Genomic DNA, 20,644 nt, shown 5'->3' with positions numbered 1-20,644 from the left:
CATCACAGAACCCTGAGCCTCTCTTTGTTGTACAAGCAGAACAAATTCCTTCAAATCTATGCTATGTTGTTCTTTATTCTTGTTTAATATCCAATCTTGGAGATAGGGATGTGTTGCTCAGAAGGCTCAGCTAGAGATCCTTCTGAGCAACACATCCCTAACCTCACAACCTCTGAGGATGCTTGCCACAGATGCAGGCGGAATGTCAGGGGAGAATGCTTCTAGAACATGGCCATACAACCCAAAAAAACTACAACAACCCAGATCAGCTAGAGATTTTGTCATAACTTTTAATTTATTCATATATGTTTGTTCATGATTGTCACAACCCAAGTTAGCTCTTGCTTCTTTATCTCCTCAGCACTTGCTGGAAGTGAAATCCCTCAAGCACCTTGCAAACCTGACTCTTCATGACCGTATCACAAAATCTCTCCTCCATCTTCACAAGAAAAAGAAGCCCCCAAGCATCAGTGCACAGTTCCAGGTCAGCTGAAAATATTACTTTCAGGAAGTTTATCTGTGGGGCAGATTATTTGTCATACTAGCCAGAAGTTTCAAATCTATTAAAAAAAACATACATTGTGAAATAAAATATGGAGCATTCTATTTATTTATTTATTTATTTATTGGCAGACATGTATACTCTTCTTGGTTACAAATCAACAAAATTCATTTGATGAGATTACTGGAATGTGATGGCACATATATATAATTTTAGAATATATCTTGCATATATTAAGGGTCTTAAATAATTGTAGATATTACATTTTTATTTAATGTTCATTATGAAATTTAAATTTAGTACACTGTTCAAAATAATATTTAAAATAAGATTATTACTCTACTAGCCATCCCCTGCCATGCATTGCTGTGGCCCAGTTCGTGTGTGTGTGTATATTTGTGTCTATGTGTATATATGTGGTTTGTGCATACGTCATAATGTATTTTTATTTATTTATTTATTGGCTTTTAAAGTCTCTTCCACTGTGTTTTTCAGTGTTTGTATGAGTGATGGTCACTTGTTGGCCTGAGAGGTGTCTTGTGTCCAAATTTGGTCAATTTGTCCAGTGGTTTTTGCGTTATGTTAATCCCACAAACGAACATTACATCCACAGACCCACAGACCACCAGTAGAGAACTAGTAATGGTTCAGCTGCGGACCATATTTTCATTCTTAGGGACCACTGGTGATCCACAGACCACCAGTAGAGAACCACTGGCTTAATAGTATGAATGTGTAGTATAGGGCAAGGCCATTTCCTCCTTTCTGCATGCTACAGTGAAATCACTGTTCCTATTCCATATACCTTATAAGCCTAGTTTTTCAGCCCCTTTTCAGCTTCCCTCGGCTTATACTCAAGTCAAGGTTATTTATTATTTTATTCTCTTACTAGTATTATTTTTATTACCTTTATTATTTTACTCTATTATTATTTTGACATTTACATTATTTTACTTGATTATGATTTTTTTACATTTATTATTTTACTCTATTTATTTTTATTATTATGATTACATTTATTATTTTACTCTTATTATTGGAAAGATATGTCAGCACATTTGCATTGAGGAAGGTTTAGAATAATGGTTTGATCAGAGTTACAGTCTTATTTTAAATTACAGTTTTATGTAAATATTCAAAAACATTTAACCCACTGATGTCTGAGTTAATGTAATTTTATTGGCATCTATTTTTTAATTTTTTTTACCAGTAGCTGCTGCATTTCTCACCCTTGGCTTATACTTGAATAAATAGGTTTTCCCAGTTTTTGGGGGTAAAATTAGATGTCTCGGCTTATATTCGGGTCGGCTTATACTCAAGCAAATATGGTATTTATGGTTACAGGTTGAAAACTAGATTGGTAGAAATTTGGCAAAATGAAAATTTTTGATTAAGAATACTGTTGCAGAAATAAACTAAATTCAGTTCACTTGCACTTTCCTCTCTGCTTTAGACTTCACTTACCAAACTGATGGAGACTCTTGGCCAATCAGAACCCTACTTTGTCAAGTGTATTCGCTCCAATGCTGAAAAGGTAACCTACAGATATTCCATTCCAAATGATCTGTAACTAAAACCAAATTTTCAATGACGTTCTATATAATAAACATTATCACTTAAAACAGTGTTTCTCAATCTGGGGGTCGGGACCACCGAGGGGGTTGCCAGGGGGGTGTCAGAGGGTTGCCAAAGACTATCAGTAAACACAGTATTTTCTGTTGGTCATGGGGGTTCTGTGTGGGAAGTTTTGCCAAATTCTATCATTGGTGGTGTTCAGAATGCTCTTTAATTGTAGGTGGACTATATATCCCAGCGACTACAACTCCCAAATGTCAAGGTCTATTTCCCCAAACTCCACCAGTGTTCACATTTGGGCATATTGAGTATTTGTGTCAAGTTAGATCCATCATTGTTTGAGTCCACACTGCTCTCTGGATGTAGGTGAACTAGAACTCCAAAACCTTCCAATACTTTATGTTGGTCATGGGAGTTCCATGTGCCAAATTTGGTTCAATTCCATCGTTGGTGGAATTCAGAATGCTCTTTAATTGTAGGTGAACTATAAATCCCAAATGCAAAATCAGTCCTCCCCAACCCCACCGGTACTCAAATGTGGGTATATCAAATTTGATCCAAGATCGGTTTGGGAATGAATTCTGCATGCAAGTCTCCTTTATATCAGATAGTTTTAAGTTCCTCCATTAAAGAAAAAGGCATTTTTTTTTTACAAATTGTTGTCAAAATTGTGGACAAATGTATGATTGTTGATCAATTGACTATGAAGGGGAACCAATCAGTGCATTAGTAGCAAAGATATTATAACTTAATACCAGAGATATTTAATACGTGTGAATTTAAACCTAGTCTACAAAGATGTTTATCTGAGAGAGCTTACATTTTGCATTCAATGTGTTCTAGTCATTTTATTTTACTTTTTCAGCTTCCTCTGAGATTCAGCGACAACCTGGTGCTTAGGCAGTTGCGCTACACGGGGATGCTGGAGACAGTGCGCATTCGGCAGTCGGGATACAGCTGCAAATACTCTTTTGAGGTCAGATAATCTTGGTTCTAAAAATGTCTGAGGCGTGAAGCTGAAAGCAGGTTGTCAGTTGGAGAATGCTTTGATTGTGGAGGGGACTGCGTATTCTAAAGAAGTATATGAAAGTATATTATGCTGAAACTAATATCTGAATTGTTTGGCAAGTGGGCTTATTAACAAAAGACCCTCCCCACAAATGCACAGCAGAGTAACTTATTAGCAGTAGCATGACCCAGCAGTAGCAAAAATAAACAGACCAATGTTATCTCTTCCCTTGGAGGTTTTTCTTTGTAGCAAAATGATATGGTTGCACTATTTACAGAAATAAGGTTTCCATAACACAAATAAAGTTCTTTATCCTTCCTTCTTTGTTTCTTTGCCCGCTGGGCTTCTTTCCCATACAACTTACCTTTCTGAACGTATTTATTATTTTATTTTATTTTATTTATTTACAGTATTTGTATATTTTATTTATTTACAGTATTTGTATATTTTCTTACCCTAGGGGGACTCAAAGCGTTTACATGTGAGTCATGGTAAAAATTCAATGCCAGTACAAACAATTACAATTATACACTACAATTAAACATAAATCAAATTAAAACAATACATCCATAAGCAGTAAAACAATCATTAAAACAATCATTAAAACAACTTATCTCTCCTTATGAACCCTCTAGGAGCTTAAGATAGTCTGGAGAGGCCCTGATCTCCATCCCGCCTTCTTCGCAAGCGTGTCTGGCGGGGACAAGAGACAGGGCCTTCTCAGTGGTATCCCTCCCCAGGGATATTAGATTGGCTCCCTCCCTCCTCACTTTCTGAAAAAAAGGAAAAACTTGGTTCTTCCAGAAAGCTTTTGGAAATACAGTGGAATAGATAAACATGAAACTATGAAGAATGAACAGGGAATGGTTAGACAATGCTATTGGAAAATTATTTTAATGGGATGACACTGGTGATTACATGTTTTAAAATGGTTTTTATGTGTTTTATATTGTTATGCTGATTGTTTTATTCGTATTTTTTATGAATGTATGGCATCGAATTGTTGCCAATTTGTAACCCACCTTGAGTCGTCTTAGGGCTGAGAAAGGTGGGCTATAAATGCTGTAAAGAAACAAACAAATAAATAAACAGCTTCCAGCTTCACACGTAACTTGCACAGGAGCTTGACACACAATAGCTTCACACGCAGCAGCCTTCACATTGGAGCTTCACTCATGAGGCCTTCAACCTGGGGCTTTTCTCACATATGTTTCTCTTGGTCTGACTAAGCTACAGGCACACCTGCTTATATTGAACTGTACCTTTTGCTGAGTCATTGCACCCATTTTAACCCTTTTAGTGCTTGGCTCACATTTTTGTAATTAAAAATACCTAGTTAATTTTTAATATTTCTGAAATGCATTACAACTTGATATCAGAAATTTGCGGAAGGGTCTTGCCAACTCTTTCTTCAACAGTCACTTGAAGTTACTCTTGGCTCCTTTTTCAGTTTATACTTCAAGAAATGTGGAATATAAAACAGTATATTTTTTTATAATAAAAGTACAAAATATGTACTTATGACCTAATACTGGTTGTGATGGTGTCTGATTTTCTAGGACTTTGTAGACCATTTCCATGTACTACTTCCACGAGGCACTGTCCCATCAAAACAAAATATCCAAGATTTCTTCAGGAAGACAAAGGTGGACTCCGAGATTTACCAAGTGGGGCAAACAATGGTAAGTTTTGTCTCTATTAAATTTCTCATCGGTGCTATATTAAAAATGACTCGGTTTGCGTGAAGACAGACTATGCTTTAGGATGCGACCTGCTTTAGTTAGTTTTTTTACAGAATGCCCAAAAGGATGACTGACACATACAAAGTCTCCTTTAAGAGGGAGACTATGCCAGAGGTGGTACTTCCTTCAATACTCTACTAGGTTAATTTTCATCTATCTGAGCAGTAGTTGGAATTTCAGTCTCTGAGGGAGGCAACAGTTATCATGCTGAAATAAAAATGCTCATAATTTTGCATAATAGAATTTTGTGTACTTTTCATATCATAATCATATTTAATTACTTATTAATCACCCTCCATCTGAAATGCTCTAGGCGATTTACAAGCTAAATTGTAAAAGATAAAAATACATACATACATAAATTAATGATTAACATTGATCAAATGCTCTAGCGAAAAGCCAGGTCTTAAGTGCTAGAGTAAAAGGCCCTAAGTCACACATGGCTCTCAAGTAGGGTGGCAAGGAATTCCATAAGGCAGGGGCAGAAATAGAAAAAGCCCTGCGTCTGGTACTTTCCAAATGCACTTCTCTAGGACCCGGTATATAGAGTAAGTCGCGTTGGGCTGGTCGTTGCGACCTCCGATGCTGGGAGACGGAGAGACAGTCCCTAAAGTATGATGGACCCTGACCGTAAAGAATTTTTAAGGTCAGAACTAGCATCATATACAGACCACAGTAATCAATTGGAAGCCAGTGTAAGTGCTGTAGCACTGCTGTTATATGGCATTTCATGGGCGTTCTTGTGAGGAGCCTGGCTGCCGCATTCTGAACAATGCGAAGCTTTTGGGTCGTAGACATCGGAAGGCCAACATACAGGGCATTGCAGTAGTCTAGCCTAGATGTGACTGTGGTATGGATGACTGTTGTCAGAGCCTCATCATATAGGTAGGGTGCCAATTGCCTTGCTTGTCCTAGATGGAAAAAGGCCTGTTTGCTGGCAGCAGCGACCTGAGCTTCCATTGTCAGCTGCGAATCCAGGACGACACCTAAGCTCTTAATGGTAGGCGAAGGAGATAGGGCAGCACCATCGAAAGTGGGTAGCGGATGGGTCAGACCTGTTGGGCGGCCATGCCAGAGAATCTCAGTCTTCGCCTGGTTCACCTTCAGTCTACTAACACGTAGCCAGTTTGACAGAGCTTCCAGACATAAGGTGAAATTGTCTGGTATTGACGTTGCTCCCGGCTCCAAGTGCAGGAGTTGGGTGTCATCCGCATATTGATAGCAGTTCAGGCCGAAACTCCAGACCAAACTAGCAAGGGGTCTAACATAGATGTTGAAGAGAAGAGAGGAGAGAATTGCACCTTGGGGGACCCCACATAGAAGGAGGGATCTATCAGAGACTTGATCCATGTACCCCACGCACTGACTTCGGTTCTGGAGAAATGAGTTGAACCAATTATTATTATTATTATTATTATTATTAACTTTATTTGTACCCCGCTAGCATCTCCCGAAGGACTCGATGCGGCTTACAAAGGCCAAGGCCTCAACACACAATATAACAATACAAAACCTAAAGCAAATTAAAACAATTAAAGCAATATAAACAACAGGCAATAAACAATACACTAAGACACAATAAAACTGGGCCGGGCCAGAGTAATGGGTACAGGATTAAAAGTGCTGATGTGACAGGTGGTATATAAGGCATTAAGGGCAATTGAGGGCCTGACCGCGAACTCGGGACATGGCAAGACAGTGAATCATTAGATCATAGTCAATGGTGTCGAACACTGTGGTAAGGTCGAGAAGTACCAGTAGCGCCGGTCTGCCGCTATCAGACTGGCGACCAAGTTCATCCGTAATGGCAACCAGGACTGTCTCTGTCCCATGACCAGGGTGAAAACCTGACTGGAAAGGGTCCAAGCTGGCTGTGTCATCCAGGAATTGTTGCAATTATTCCAGGACAGCCCGCTCTATCACCTTACCTAAGAATGGCAGATTAGAGACTGGACGATAATAGGCAAGGGTCATAGGATCCAAGCTAGGTTTCTTAAACAAGGTACGAACCCTTGCCTCTTTTAGGTTGTCTGGAAAAAAACCCTGTTCAAGAGAGTCATCGATTATATTGCTCCACGGACCGAGTAGACCTTCCAAGCAGCTTCTAGGCAGCTCTTGACTAATTTATTTCCCGAGTATCACTTCAGGTCCTCACAGTGCAGGTTTCAAAGATTCCACATTTACAGGCCATGTTATCCCAGAGGAAGACATTTTAAATACCTGGCAGTGGGATTTAGTTACCCCTCCATGAGTGTCAAGAGTGGACAGATTCACTTATTTTACATGTATTTTGATAATTTCACAGGTGTGTGTTTTACCAGAAATGCTAGTGAGATGGACTATGTTAAGTTGTATGGGAAATGATGGCAATCAGATCCATAGTGAATGAATATGTGTTTCTTCCTGCTGTCACCTGATGTATGTTAGGTGTTCCTGAAAGAGCAGGGGCGGCAGCTTTTACAAGGCCTCTTGCATGAGGAGGTGCTGCGGAGGATCACCTTGCTGCAGAGCTGGTTCCGGGCTATGCTCCACAGAAGGCACTTCCTTAATTTGAGGCAGGCAGCTACTGTCATTCAGGTTGGTAACAAATAAGTGCTACTATTATTTCATAATATCTATCATTCCTGGATTCTCCAGAAAGAGAGGCTGTTCATTAGGTAACAGACACTATAAGATTCCTTTTTTGATCATTTTTATTCAAAGACCAAAAGAAAAAGAAAACAAACAAAAGCATGTTTACACAAATTGCAGTTTTGGTGTTGCTTAAAAAAGAACTACTTAACAAACACAAAACAAACAAGGAAACACGCTTACACAATAAGAACAAAGCTAATTAACAAACAGAAAAACGAATGGGTTGTTAGCATTGAATGGCCTTGCAGCTTCAAAGCCTGGCTGCTTCCTGCCTAGGGTAATCCTTTGTTAGGAAGTGTTAGCTTGCCCTGACTGTTTCCTGTCCGGAATTCCCCCGTTTTGTGAGTGCTGTTCTTTATTTACTTTCTTGATTCTAGAGTTTTTAAAATATTGGTAGCCAGATTTTGTTCATTTTCATGATTCTCCCACCCACAGATTTATAAACCCCACTTGTCTAGTTTCCAACAGACCTCACAACCTCTGAGGATGTCTGCCATAGATGTGGGTGAAACATCAGAAGGGAATGCTTCTGGAACATGGCCATACAGCCCGAAAAGCTCACAGCAACCCAGAATCTGGGATACCTCATTCATAAGGACAACGCCTGTAACAGATTCTAGCTGGAATCCTGTGATTAGTTCCAACTAGATCAGACTTGTTATATTAATAGCTAAACACTTTTTGGTGACAATTTTTATGCTTATATTGTTTTGTAAATCTTATGGTTATGTTGTTTACTCTGTATGTACTGATGATGTTATTTGGAAACCCATCTGAGTCCCTTCGGGGAAGTAGAGCGGTATATAAATAATTATTATTGGGTTGTAGGTTTTTTCGGGCTATATGGCCATGTTCTAGAGGCATTCCCTCCTGACGTTTCGCCTGCATATATGGTAGGCATCCTCAGAGGTTGTGAGGTCTGTCCCACAGCCAAGTTTTGACCATCCATCTGAAGGACAGGAGGGAGGGGGCTGAACTGATCTCACCAAGAAGGGAGTTCCATAGCCGGGGGCAAACACCGAGAAGGTCCTGTCTCTCGCCCCCACCAATCGCGCTTGTGACAACGGCAGGACGGAAAGCAAGGCCTCCCTGGAGGATCTTAATCTCCACAATGGTTCATAGGGAGAGATGCATTCAGACAGGTAATTTGGGCCAGGGCCGTTTAGGGCTTTATAGGCCAAAGCCAGCACTTTGAATTGTGCCCGGTAGCAAACTGGCAGCCAGTGGAGCTGGCATAACATGGGAGTTGTGTGCTCCCTGTATGCTGCCCCAGTTATTAACCTGGCTGCCTCTCGTTGGACTATTTGAAGCTTCCAAGCAGTCTTCAAAGGCAGTCCCATGTAGAGTGTGTTGCAGTAGTCTATCCTGGATGTAACGAGAGCGTGGACCACTGTGGCCAAGTCTGACTTCCCAAGGTATGGGCGCAGCTGGCGCACAAGTTTTAATTGTGCGAAAGCTCCCCTGGCCACCGCTGCAACCTGGGATTCCAGGCTCAGGGATGAATCCAGGAGAACCTACAACAACACAATTAAACAATTACTGAAAATTAAACATTCCTCATATAGTATTGATTTGACCCGTTGTGGCAATGCTACCCAATCTTTCAAGAATACTGGAAAATGTTTTTCCCTTCTCTTTTAATTCCCTTTAGAAAAATTGGCGTCATTATTTGCTAAGAAAAAAAGCTGAGTCAGAAGAGGATAATTCAGCCCATTTAGACAAGGCCGCAGTTGTTCTTCAAGCCCACTGGCGAGGCTGTGTGGCAAGGAGAAGATTCCAGCAGATGCGGATGGCGGGGTTTACGATCCAGAGCTATTGGCGGAAATGTCTAAGACGGAGGCATGCGGCAGCTACTACCATCCAGGCAAAATGGCGGACCTACCGTACCAGAAGACTCTATAGGGACACCAGGAACAAAGTCATTTTGTTGCAAGCAGCATACAAAGGATGCAGAGAACGAGAAAGGTAATACTTTTAAGGGAGGAATAATTTACATGGACTTGAAAGAAGAATTCAGGGATTTTGAATTAATAATAATCATCATCATCATCTTTTATTTGTATCTTGCCACCATCTCCCAGAGGGACTCGGGGCGGCTCACAGAACACTCAAGGTGTAACATGCAAAATACAACAAGTGCAAAACAAAACATAAACAATAAACAGTTAACATAACAATTCACAGTACCCCCCTGGTCAGGCCAGTAGCCAGGATTTTGATTGGGGGGGGGGGTGTGCTGAGTTTGATTTTGGGGGCGGGGGGGGGGGGGGGGGCTGAGGATCTACCCTAGCAAACCTTTTGTATCGTTATCCCAATAACCCCATGCATATGGGATATATTGAGTATGGTGATCAGATCATGATATGAATAAACATAACAGTTTAAATAATGTACCAGTAAGGCCTTCTCGCAGACTACCCTGAGAATTTCGGAGGGGCTCAAGCCCCCCCCCCCCCCCCCCCCCCCCAGCTACATGCCTGCCCCTGGTTAGGTTATATGCCACCAAGATCTAAGGGGCATTCAACTACAATCAGTGGAACCAGTTTAAAAATAGTAACAGTTAACAACTGTAAGGGTTTAAATAAAGTATTTTATAAAACAATTTTAAAAACGAAGCATCACCCTGGTGGCGCACTGGGTTAAACCACTGAGCTGCTGAACTTGCTGACCGAAAGGTTGGTGGTTTGAATCTGGGGAGCAGAGTTAGTTCCTGTTGTTAGGCCCAGCTCTGCCAACTTAGCAGTTCAAAAACATGCAAATGTGAGTACCGCTTCTGCAGGAAGGTAATGGTGCTCCATGCAGTCATAATAATAATAATAATAATAATAATAATAATAATAATAATAATCTTTATTTATACCCCGCCACCATCTCCCCGATGGGGACTCGGAGCACCTTACTTGAGGCCAGGCCCGAACAACAATTACAATAAAGAAAACCAAGACACAACCAAAAACGCGAACAATAAACAATAACATCATAATTACATAAAACATGTGGATACGTAACAATTTGAAAATTACAATAGACACAGGCACAGTAATGATCGAAAGACAAACTGATTAAAACTAATTAAAAACTCAGACGAGATAAAAGAGAGAAGCAGATAATTTGTGGAAGAGGGCTTATTATGGCGGGGGTTGTGGAGTCAAGCTTTCCCACAAGGGGGGGACATCTACTCCAGTGACAAAACTTTGAGGCTAAACAGTCATGTGAAATTGTAGACCTACTCATCAAAGGCACAGCAGAAGAGCCAGGTTTTAAGGTTCTTTTTAAAAGCTTCTAGAGAAGGGGCTTTCATGACCTTGAAGGCGTCTACAGACAATGCCGGCTCTTCGGCTTGGAAACAGAAATGAGCACCCCTCCACCCATCCACCCCAAGTCAGACACGACTAGACAATGTCAAGGGGAAACCTTTACCTTTACATCAGGTTGCAGTTGCTGGAAAAACCTGAAATGGCAGAGAAGCTTTGGTAGAATAGACCATCCCCCTGAAATGTGTTCAGATAGGCCAGTCTCCAGCTTCCATCATCAACCAGCATAACCTTGTTATCTGGGTGCATTGGGAGTTATAGTCCAAACCACCTTGTACATGATAGATTGCTGAAGGGTACCTAAACTAGTAGTCTACCCTTCTATATAAATAAAAATGTAATGTTCGTTTGTGGGATTAACAGAACTCAAAAACCACTGGATGAATTGACACCAAATTTGGACACAAGACACCTAACAACCCAATGTATGTCCTTCACTCAAAAAAATGATTTTGTCATTTGGGAGTTGTAGTTGCTGGGGTTTAAAGTTCACCTGCAATCACAGAGCGTTCTGAACTCCACTAACGATGGAATTGAACCAAACTTGGCACACAGTTCTCCCATGACCAACAGAAAATACTGGAAGGGTTTGGTGGGCAGTGTCTTTTGGTTTTGGAGTTGTAGTTCACCAACATCCAGTGATCACGGTGGACTCAAACAATGGTGGATCTGGACCAAACTGTACACCAGGGGTCCTCAAACTAAGACCCAGGTGCCGGATAGGGCCCTGCAAGATCATTTACCTGGCCCTCGCTCAGGGTCAACCTAAGTCTGGCATTACTTGAAAGCATACAACAACAACAACAACAACAATCCTATCTCATCAGCCAAAAGCAGGCCCACACTTCCCATTGAAATACTAATAAATTTTACTAATACTAATTTAGATTTGTTAAAGTTGGTCTTCATTTTAATTAGTGTATTGTTTTTAAGTGGGGTTTTTTTGCACTACAAATAAGATATGTGCAGTGTGCATAGGAATTCATTCATTTTTTTTTCAAATTATAATTTGGCCCTCCAACTGTTTGAGAGACTGTGACCTGGCCCTCCGTTTAAAAAGTTTGAGGACTCCTGCTCTACACGAATACTCAATATGCCCAAATGTGAACTCTGATGAAGTTTGGGGAAAATAGAATCTTGACATTTGGGAGTTGTAGTTTCTGGGATTTATTGTTCTGAACCCCACCAACAATAGAATTGGGCCAAACCTCCCACACAGAACCCCCATGTGGGCCACAGCAACGCTTGGTAGAGGACGGCTAGTACTACTATAAGGATGCTCACTGGGATCTTATAAAATGAAAAATTGTGGCTGCATTTGTTTAATTTAATATATCCATGCTGATTGCATCATAACAATAACTCAGTAGCAAACTGTTGACTTGCGGAGACGTTTACTTCAATGAATCCAACATCTGATACCTTTTTTCTTTAAAATAAAAAACAGGTTTAGAACTTTAAAGCAGCAGAGCTTGAGAAGATCTAAACTGAAAAATGGACTAGCAGCTCAAGAAGATGGGCGAGAACAAGGGGATGGTTTGGACATTAAGGGTTCAGACCCCTCTGACTGGGAAGACGGTTCATTTGAAAAGAGAGTGAAAGAGGTCGAAGAGCATAAATCAGGGCTGGAAAATAGAATCGGTCAAATAGACCCCTTGGATAATTCTCGGACTTCGTTGTATAAACACCACGAAAGAGCCAACAGCCAGAGTGGAACAAACCTGGAAGAGCAAGTTGTTGTGAGAGAGAGACCAAAGTCGCTGGAAGACCTCAATCAGAAAAAAGGAGTGCGTGCAAAACGAGAGAGCCGTCGGATGCGTGAATTGGAGCAAGCCAACTTCAGTTTGGAGTTGCTCAAGGTCCGCTCCACTGGTGGGACATCGCCGTCAGAGGAGCGCCAGTGCTCCCCGGAGTGGATTTCTGAGGAGGGCCACTCTCCCCAGGGAACCCCAGAGAGTGAAGTCTCTCAAGGAAGTCTAGAGATGCTGAGCCACGAAGAGATCCCGAAAGAGAAGCTGCAGGAGCAGGATGCCCAACTTTTTCCTAGAAACTCAGTACTGAGTAGCCCTCAACTGGGAGAAATTCAAGGCATCCCCATGTTTACTGCCGATGTAAATAGCAATGTGCCAGATAGAAAACAGACAGTGTCAAGTTCTGAATTACCCAAGTGCCTTGCAACTACAGAGCGGCCAGTTCGTGACCTACAGGGAGTAGTTCATAATGTGCACGCAAGAGAACCACTCATTTCAAGCAACCTCCCTACCTTTTACTTGCCCCCAAAAGACAATCTGAAATCTGGACATTCGGTAATACAGAACAATTTAAGGAACAGGCAGACGGAAGTGCGGGACACACCTTTTCTTCCAGAAGTAAAAAAGAATCCTCAATTGGACAGCTACCATGGAGAATGTCTGCCTTCCTTCAGCAGAGAAGAGGGCTTCGCTCTTCAAGCTTCAGAAGGGCCTTCTTCAGATTCCATTCTCAAGAAGCTGGAGAAGCTCAATGTGGAGAAAGAGGAGCGAAGGAAACAAAAACAGCTTCAGAATGAGAAAGAAATGATGGAGCAGATTCGACAGCAGAAGGAAATTTTGGGCAAACAGCGTAAAGTTTTTGAAGAGTTTGAGCGGCAAGAGAATGAGCAGAACAGAATCCGAGAGTTCTCCCAAGGAGCCTCTCTCAAGTCACCAAAGAAAATAGCCGAGCCTCAGCCTGCAAATCCCCAAAACAAAGGGGAGTATTGCCCTTCGACGGGCCCAGAGACCACAACGTCTTTGAATAGTACAGCTTTCACTGCCCTCAAAAAAGAAAGCCCACCTGCCAGCAAGATGACCCAAAAGGAAAAGACTATTGTCATGATCTTGGAACGAAAGGAAGATCGGGTCCCAGATGCCAAGGAACAGTCAACCGGTACAGAACAGTTAAACTCACAGGTGGCTACCAACTCTCAGGAAGGCTTGAGCAATCCATCTGCAAGGGAGAGGAGGTTCCGGTTGCCCAGAATCCCAAGCCAAGGCTCTGAAAACTTACCTGGTGAAACCAGAGCTGGTCCCATTTTTTTTACCCCAAAGGACTGTTACATGGGTAGTAGGTGAGTATATTGGTAGGATATTTACATTTTTAAGGGGCTGTTATATACTGCATATTCTGGCATATAAGACTACTTCTTAACCCAAGAAAATCTTCTCAAAAGTCAGGGGTCGTCTTATATGTGGGAGTAGTCTTATACGCAGGATTCGTCTTATACTTAGGAGTAGCCTTATGCATGGGAGTCATCTTATATGTGGGAGCAGTCTTATATGCTGGGAGTCGTCTTATAGAGCGGATGCTGAAACTTCCACTCTGGATTGGAGAATCTGTGGTTGCTGCATATTGTGGAGGGAGCTCAAAAATGGCAGTGGCAGCATCCCTGCCGTATTCAGCGACTGTATGAAAACACTAAGGGCGACGCTGTACAAGTATGGTAGAAGAAAATCCATTTATCAGGATTTGTGGATTTAATGCGGTCCCAATGGTGAGGTAACGGGGTGCCTCACTGGGAAGGTGTAAGTGAAGGGCGGGCCAAGCTGCAGGCATCCGGGGCACCCGAGGTATGGAAAAAAGAGATAGAGTGGCTCTGGGCCCAGGAAAACACACCTATTTTACCTGTCTGGCCCGCTCTTGTAGCCTATTACCATCCCTCCTCCTCTGTCTCTCAGATCTTGCTCCTGAAGACTGCAGTGAAGCGGTGCAAATGCGAGATCTGAGAGGCAGAGAAGGAAGGACAGTAATAGGAAAATTACCATATGGAAATCAAATCTGATGCTTTTAAATTTTTTATTTGGTGTGCGTTGGAAGAGGGGTAGTCTTATACGGCGAGTATATCCCAAACACTATATTTTAACTGGAAAAGTTGGGGGTCGTCTTATATGCCAGAATATACAGTACTTGTCTGCCAGACTTCATAATACTGTTTTCTGGTTTCAGCCAAGAATCTTCAACACGTCTTTTGGCTTCAAAAGAAGAACATAAGAAATCTCTGAAGATTTCTGGACCATTCAGGGGCGAGGTAAGCAACCCCTTTCTCTGCTGGCTGCCTAAACTGAACAATTAACTACCAGTTAATGAAGAATATAGGCAAGAATGCAGAGATAGCTTGGCCATGAAGGGTTCTGTTTGCATTGGGAACCCCCAAATCAAAGGAAAGCATTGCCCTTCAGCAAGTCCACAGACCATAACATCTTTCAGTAATACAATACTAAGCAAAGGCAACCCAGTCATAGATGCATCCTTCATTCAGAACTAGGTCAATGTCCTGTTCTGGATTATCCCTCTGTATAAGATATATCTAAATCAATTGTGTTGTCCATTTTTAGTTTTTTTCCCCCCTTCTCCATTATTTATATCAGCTTCCATTACAATATATTTCCTTTCATTTTCTGGTTTGGTACCCACTTGTGACTTCATCTTTTAAAGAAATCATTTGGCAATGGTTTTGAAAGAAATCCTTATGTTGCACGTTCCCCATTCTCAGTGCCAGCAGAACCACCTGTGTTTTTGTTTGTTTGTTCAAAGCATTTTCATGTTATTTGTTTTATCATTTGGTATCAAGCAGGTTGCCAGACCGGCCCATAAAAAGAAAGCCCGCATGGCACGGACACGCTCCAATTTCTTGACTAGAGGTGCTTGTGCGGATTGGGAGGGGGATACGGAGGAAGAGGATTGTGAGGACAGTTTTGAATTCCTTCTCTCCCTTGACCATCCTCCTCACCCTGAGCCCGGCTGTGCAGCCAGACTTGGGCAGCCCTGTCACAGTGACTCTGAAATGGTAATTTATGCAACACGCAGCTGTGCGGGAGCATTTCTTGGCTAACCCTTAGCTCTACTGACACCTTCCACTGCTCTGTCTCCCATCTCATAATCACAGTGATGGCGGATAGCCTTTAAGAACACAGTTGAAAATTGAATCATCTTGCTGCTTCATCTCTTTCTCTGATGCTCTCTGAGGCTCCAATACTGCACCCTGCTTTCTTTAGATCAATGGTTCTAACCTTTTTTTGACCAGGGACCACTTTGACCAGAGTCCATTTTGACCAATGATCACTCTCCAACATTAGTACCAAAAGGGTTACAAATCAGTTTTTGGTCAACTTTAGATTTGGTTTGGTTGCTGATTCAGACAATTGCATTGGATAAACCCCCGGGTGGTGCAGTGGGTTTAACCCCTGTGCCGGCAGGACTGAAGGCCGATAGGTCGCAGGTTCGAATCCGGGGAGAGGTGGATGAGCTCCCTCTGTCAGCTCCAGCTCTTCATATGGGGACATGAGAGAAGCCTCCCACAAGGATGATAAAAACATCAAATCATCCGGGTGTCACCTGGGCAACGTCCTTGCAGACGGCCAATTCTCTCACACCAGAAGCAACTTGCAGACAGCCAATTCTCTCACACCAGAAGCAACGACAAATAAAATTGGATAAACAACATCTGTTCTTGTTTCTGATACATAATGTATGCCATGGTCAGCAACAGGGAAGAAGTGGCAGTTGGCTCAAAAAGGAGTGGGAAAAAAAATAAAGAAAGAAATAAAAAAAAAGGAAGGAGGCTTGTGGACTGGATTTTCGTCCTTGCAGCCCACTGGTGGTCCATGGCCCACAGGTTTTAGATAGACTCAGCCAATCAATTTGTAAAATTAAATTTATATAAATAAAAATGTCATGTTCGTTTGTGGGATTAACATAACTCAGAAACAACTGGACGAATTGACACAAAATTTGTACACACTACACCTATCAGTCCAATGAGTGAACATCACTCATAAAAACACTGGAAGAGCCTTGGTCTCAGGGAGAAGCAGCGACATTTTTATTGAACGATGTCTTCTTATTCAACTCTCTTAATTGAATACAAATTATAGACCGGATAGTTATGTAGCGTTAAACTGTCTTTCTGGAATGGACAGAAAACATGCTGTGTTCTTGGAGGTTTGGCCGTATTACAAAACCGTGTTTCTACAAAGAGTAATGCCTTTCCCACTGGGAATCACTGGCATGAAGGGTGCTGGCCTCACTTTTTGCTTGAAGAATGTTATCCTTCGAAGGAGCCCGTTCACACCACTGCTCAGGATGCTCCTCTGATCCTTCTGCCACCATTTAATTGTTGTCACTTGCATGCAAATAGCCCTCATAGAACTCATCTCTTTCTGTATTTTCGCCTCCTCTGCTACCCTTGGTGTCCCTTCAGGATTTTCACGGGTGGTTTAGCACAACTACGTCAAAGCACCTGCCTGTCTCATCAAGCTCTGCTTTTTACCTAATGCTAAACTTCATACTCATTGTCATTCATGAATATGGTATAAATATTCATATCCGAGCATGTGTTTCTTTACCATGTTTATTTTGTATTGCCATCTGTATTTTGTTTTGGTCTTTCTAGACTGTTACATTAATTTTCCAGCAGCTCCTTTATGTTCACATATGAGTGGCTAGCTTTTGTCAACACTTTTTTCAATCAGGTGACTAGCAATCCGGATGCAACAGTGGATACAGAAGGTTTGCACTGATGCCTGAACCCATGAGTATGTAGGATATTTATCTTGAGCTCTCAGTACAAGAAGCCGGGTAGTCAAGCAGTTCATCTTTGTGTGCAGAGCTCATTAATTCCATGAAAGAAGCAGAACAGGTTATCAACTCTGTGCCAGTTGGTGGTGAACAAAAGCTCTGCCACTTGGCATTTCCCCAGTTTTGCACATTTTTCATGGGCTTCTGTGTGCATCGGAGAAAATGGATTCTGATGAGGTCCCAGCCAGCCAGGACAAAGCAGGCCAATACAGCCACAGTCCACCCTGCAGAGAAAGATTGATGTCTATTCCTGGGCAAGATAACTTTGCAGAGCAATCAAATGGAAGAATATAAATGGAAATGCAACTGCTACAGAATGTTTTGCATTTTACAGTTTTAGCAGGACTTTGTTTTATAATATCTTTGGAGCTGGAACATCTCTATTATTATGGTCACCACATCTCCCAAAATATACTGCAATGTTTTAAGGGTTGTAGAAAATTGCAGACCATATAATGGGGCTTGGGTAACTCCTACATGCAGGAGGATTTATAAAAGCAAGCAAGACTGGGCAACAAGACAGAGTACATAAAAGAGTCGATGGCGCTGAAACAATGGATAGAGATTTACTTTCTTCAGTATCAGGAACCCTTCTTATGGAATTGAATGATGGGAGATCATAGAATCATAGAGTTGGAAGAGACCTCATGGGCCATCCAGTCCAACACCCTACCAAGAAGCAGGAACATCACATTCAAAGCACCCCCGACAGATGGCCATCCAGCCTCTGTTTAAAAGCCTCCAGAGAAGGAGCCTCCACAATCTATATAAATAAAAATGTAATGTTTGTTTGTGGGATTAACATAACTCAAAAACCACTGGACGAATTGACACCAAATTTGGACACAAGACACCTCTCAGGCCAACGAGTGACCATCACTCATAAAAACACTAAAAAACACAGCATAAGAGACTTAAAAAATACATTACAACGCATGTGCAAAACCACACACACACACACATATATATACACACACACACAAAATACATATACACACACAAAAACATATATATATATATACAGACTGGGCCACAGCAATGCGTGGCAGGGGACGGCTAGTATCTCTCTTTCTCTCTCTCTCTCTCTCTCTCTCCTTCTCCCTCTCCCTCCCTCCCTCCCTCTCTCTCTATATATAAAATCTGCCTTTATGGGATTAGCATAATTCAAAAACCACTGGACGAATTGACACCAAATTTGGACACAAGACACCTATCAGGCCAACAAGTGACCATCACTCATAAAAACACTGAAAAACACAGCAGAAGGGACTTAAAAAGCCAAGAAACAAAAAATATATTACATTGCATGCGCAAAACCACATATATATATGCAAACACACACACATATACATATACACAAATATATACACACACATATGCACACACAAACACATATACACAGACTGGGCCACAGCAATGTGTGGCAGAGGATGCCTAGTAGAAATAAAAATGTAATATTCGTTTGTAGGATTGACATAACTCAAAAACCACTGGACGAATTGACACCAAATTTGGACACAAGACACCTATCAGGCCAACGAGTGACCATCACTCATAATAACAAAAGGGACTTAAAAAGCAAAAAAATACATTACAATGCATGCACAAAACCACACACACATATATGCACACATACACATATTCACACACACAAAACACATATACATAGACTGGGCCACAGAAACACATGACAGGGGTGGCTAGTGTCCAGTAAACTTATTTGTACTAAAATCTGAATTCCCAATAATTGGCAAGGCCACTCAGCCATCCATCTCCAGTTGCCCAGAAATGTTTTATAATAAGCTGTTTTATAATATTCCCTTACGGGTAGGTTGTGAGGTATTATCAGAAGTATAATAATTGGAGTGCATAGCCACCTGCCGGCGGCTTCCAAGTATGCCTCAGATAGATATAAAAGAACATGTGGAGTTGCTTGCTGTTTTTGCCAATATTGATTTTTTTGAGCCAGTGCTGGAAGAGAACAATGTGCGGCATATTCCTTCTTCCAGTAACAAGGAACCCGTCATTTCTATATATATAGCCAGCTCTTTTTCAAGGCAAGGTGTTCTTTCTGAAAGCATCTTTTTATTGTGGCTGTTTTTCTCTGCAGCAGATTAAATATTTAGACCATCATAAGAAGACTGTGTCGCCTTTATAATACCAAACGATACTCTGAGTGTTGAAGTATTCATCGTGCTTATATTGTTGCAGATGCTGCAGCGATTCACATCGAGTGAAGGCCAGGCAAAGCTTCATAAAACCATGTCTCAAGGAGAAATTGGAAAGCTGTCATCTTCACAGAAGATTGGAGCTGCAGATGGGAGGTATAAAATGCCTAGGAAGTGGAAAGAGGCTACATTATTCTGTCCTGATTTCTGTTTGGGTTAAACCACTGAGCTGCTGCAGATGCTGACCAAAAGGTTGGTGGTTCGAATCTGGGAAGCGGGGTGAGCTCCTGCTGTTAGTCCCAGCTTCTGCCAACCTACCAGTTCGAAAACATGCAAATGTGAGTAGATCAATAGGTACTGCTTTGGCAGGAAGGTAACAGCACTCCATCAGTCATGCTGGACACATGACCTTGGAGACGTCTATGCACAACGGTTTAGAAATGGAGATGAGCACCACCCCCCAGAGTCGGACACGACCAGACTTAATGTCAGGGGAAATCTTTTTTTTTTTTTTAATCCCAGTTTTGTTTTATTTCCATATAATATAATATACAGAGCATGGCATTCTTATTTTCTTTGGGCCTAATTTTGCATAATGTGGTCTATGTTCATGATGTTTTGCAATATACGCTTTATCTTTCAAATTACCTTTTTTAAAGGCTCTGGATGCTTTAAACACAGTCTTTAAGCTCGGTCACTCACTTTCTCTCTGTCTTTCTGGCTATGGCAATATTTATATCCAGTTAAGTCTAGAACTGTGTTAACTTTTTTTTTCTTCCAAAATGATAGTGATAACAAACTTGTGATCACAGCAGAATAGTTAGCATTTTTATACACAGCGAACAATTAATTTAAAATAATAATTTAGCCATTAAAAAGTCAGAATTTTTTAGCAACACAATCCTGTGGTTGCTGAGTAGTGAGGAAACTTCAACTTAGCAGTAAGTTCCACATAAGTCAATGTGACTTACTTCCAAGTGTGAAAATGTTATTTAAAGGTTTTAATACACACTTCCCTGGAGATAAGTAATAAAGAGCAGGACTGATCAGATGATTTACGCACAAAGCGGCGAGACTCCTCTTTATTGAGGGCCTTGTGCTAAAGG

General features: G+C 41.4%; 1 protein-coding gene across 9 annotated transcripts in view; it reads left to right on the top strand.

Moving 5' to 3' along the window:
* MYO9A (myosin IXA) overlaps positions 1-20,644 on the top strand; it is a 139,062-nt gene that overhangs the window by 78,868 nt on the left and 39,550 nt on the right. For 6 of the 9 annotated variants that reach the window (XM_060755576.2, XM_060755579.2, XM_067471320.1 and 3 more), the window contains 10 exons: positions 362-484; positions 1,956-2,036; positions 2,943-3,053; positions 4,646-4,768; positions 7,256-7,405; positions 9,114-9,427; positions 12,224-13,864; positions 14,740-14,821; positions 15,365-15,580; positions 19,582-19,694. In XM_060755576.2, coding sequence (XP_060611559.2) covers positions 362-484; positions 1,956-2,036; positions 2,943-3,053; positions 4,646-4,768; positions 7,256-7,405; positions 9,114-9,427; positions 12,224-13,864; positions 14,740-14,821; positions 15,365-15,580; positions 19,582-19,694 — 2,954 coding nt within the window. The remainder of the gene's footprint in view (positions 1-361; positions 485-1,955; positions 2,037-2,942; positions 3,054-4,645; positions 4,769-7,255; positions 7,406-9,113; positions 9,428-12,223; positions 13,865-14,739; positions 14,822-15,364; positions 15,581-19,581; positions 19,695-20,644) is intronic. The other 3 variants (XM_060755578.2, XM_060755574.2, XM_060755580.2) reach the window with 2 other exon arrangements.

This window comes from Anolis sagrei, chromosome 9 (genome assembly GCF_037176765.1).
Source record: "Anolis sagrei isolate rAnoSag1 chromosome 9, rAnoSag1.mat, whole genome shotgun sequence".
Taxonomy (NCBI): domain Eukaryota; kingdom Metazoa; phylum Chordata; class Lepidosauria; order Squamata; family Dactyloidae; genus Anolis; species Anolis sagrei.
Note: the sequence above shows the minus strand (reverse complement) of the source record. Positions and strands in the feature narration are given on the sequence as shown.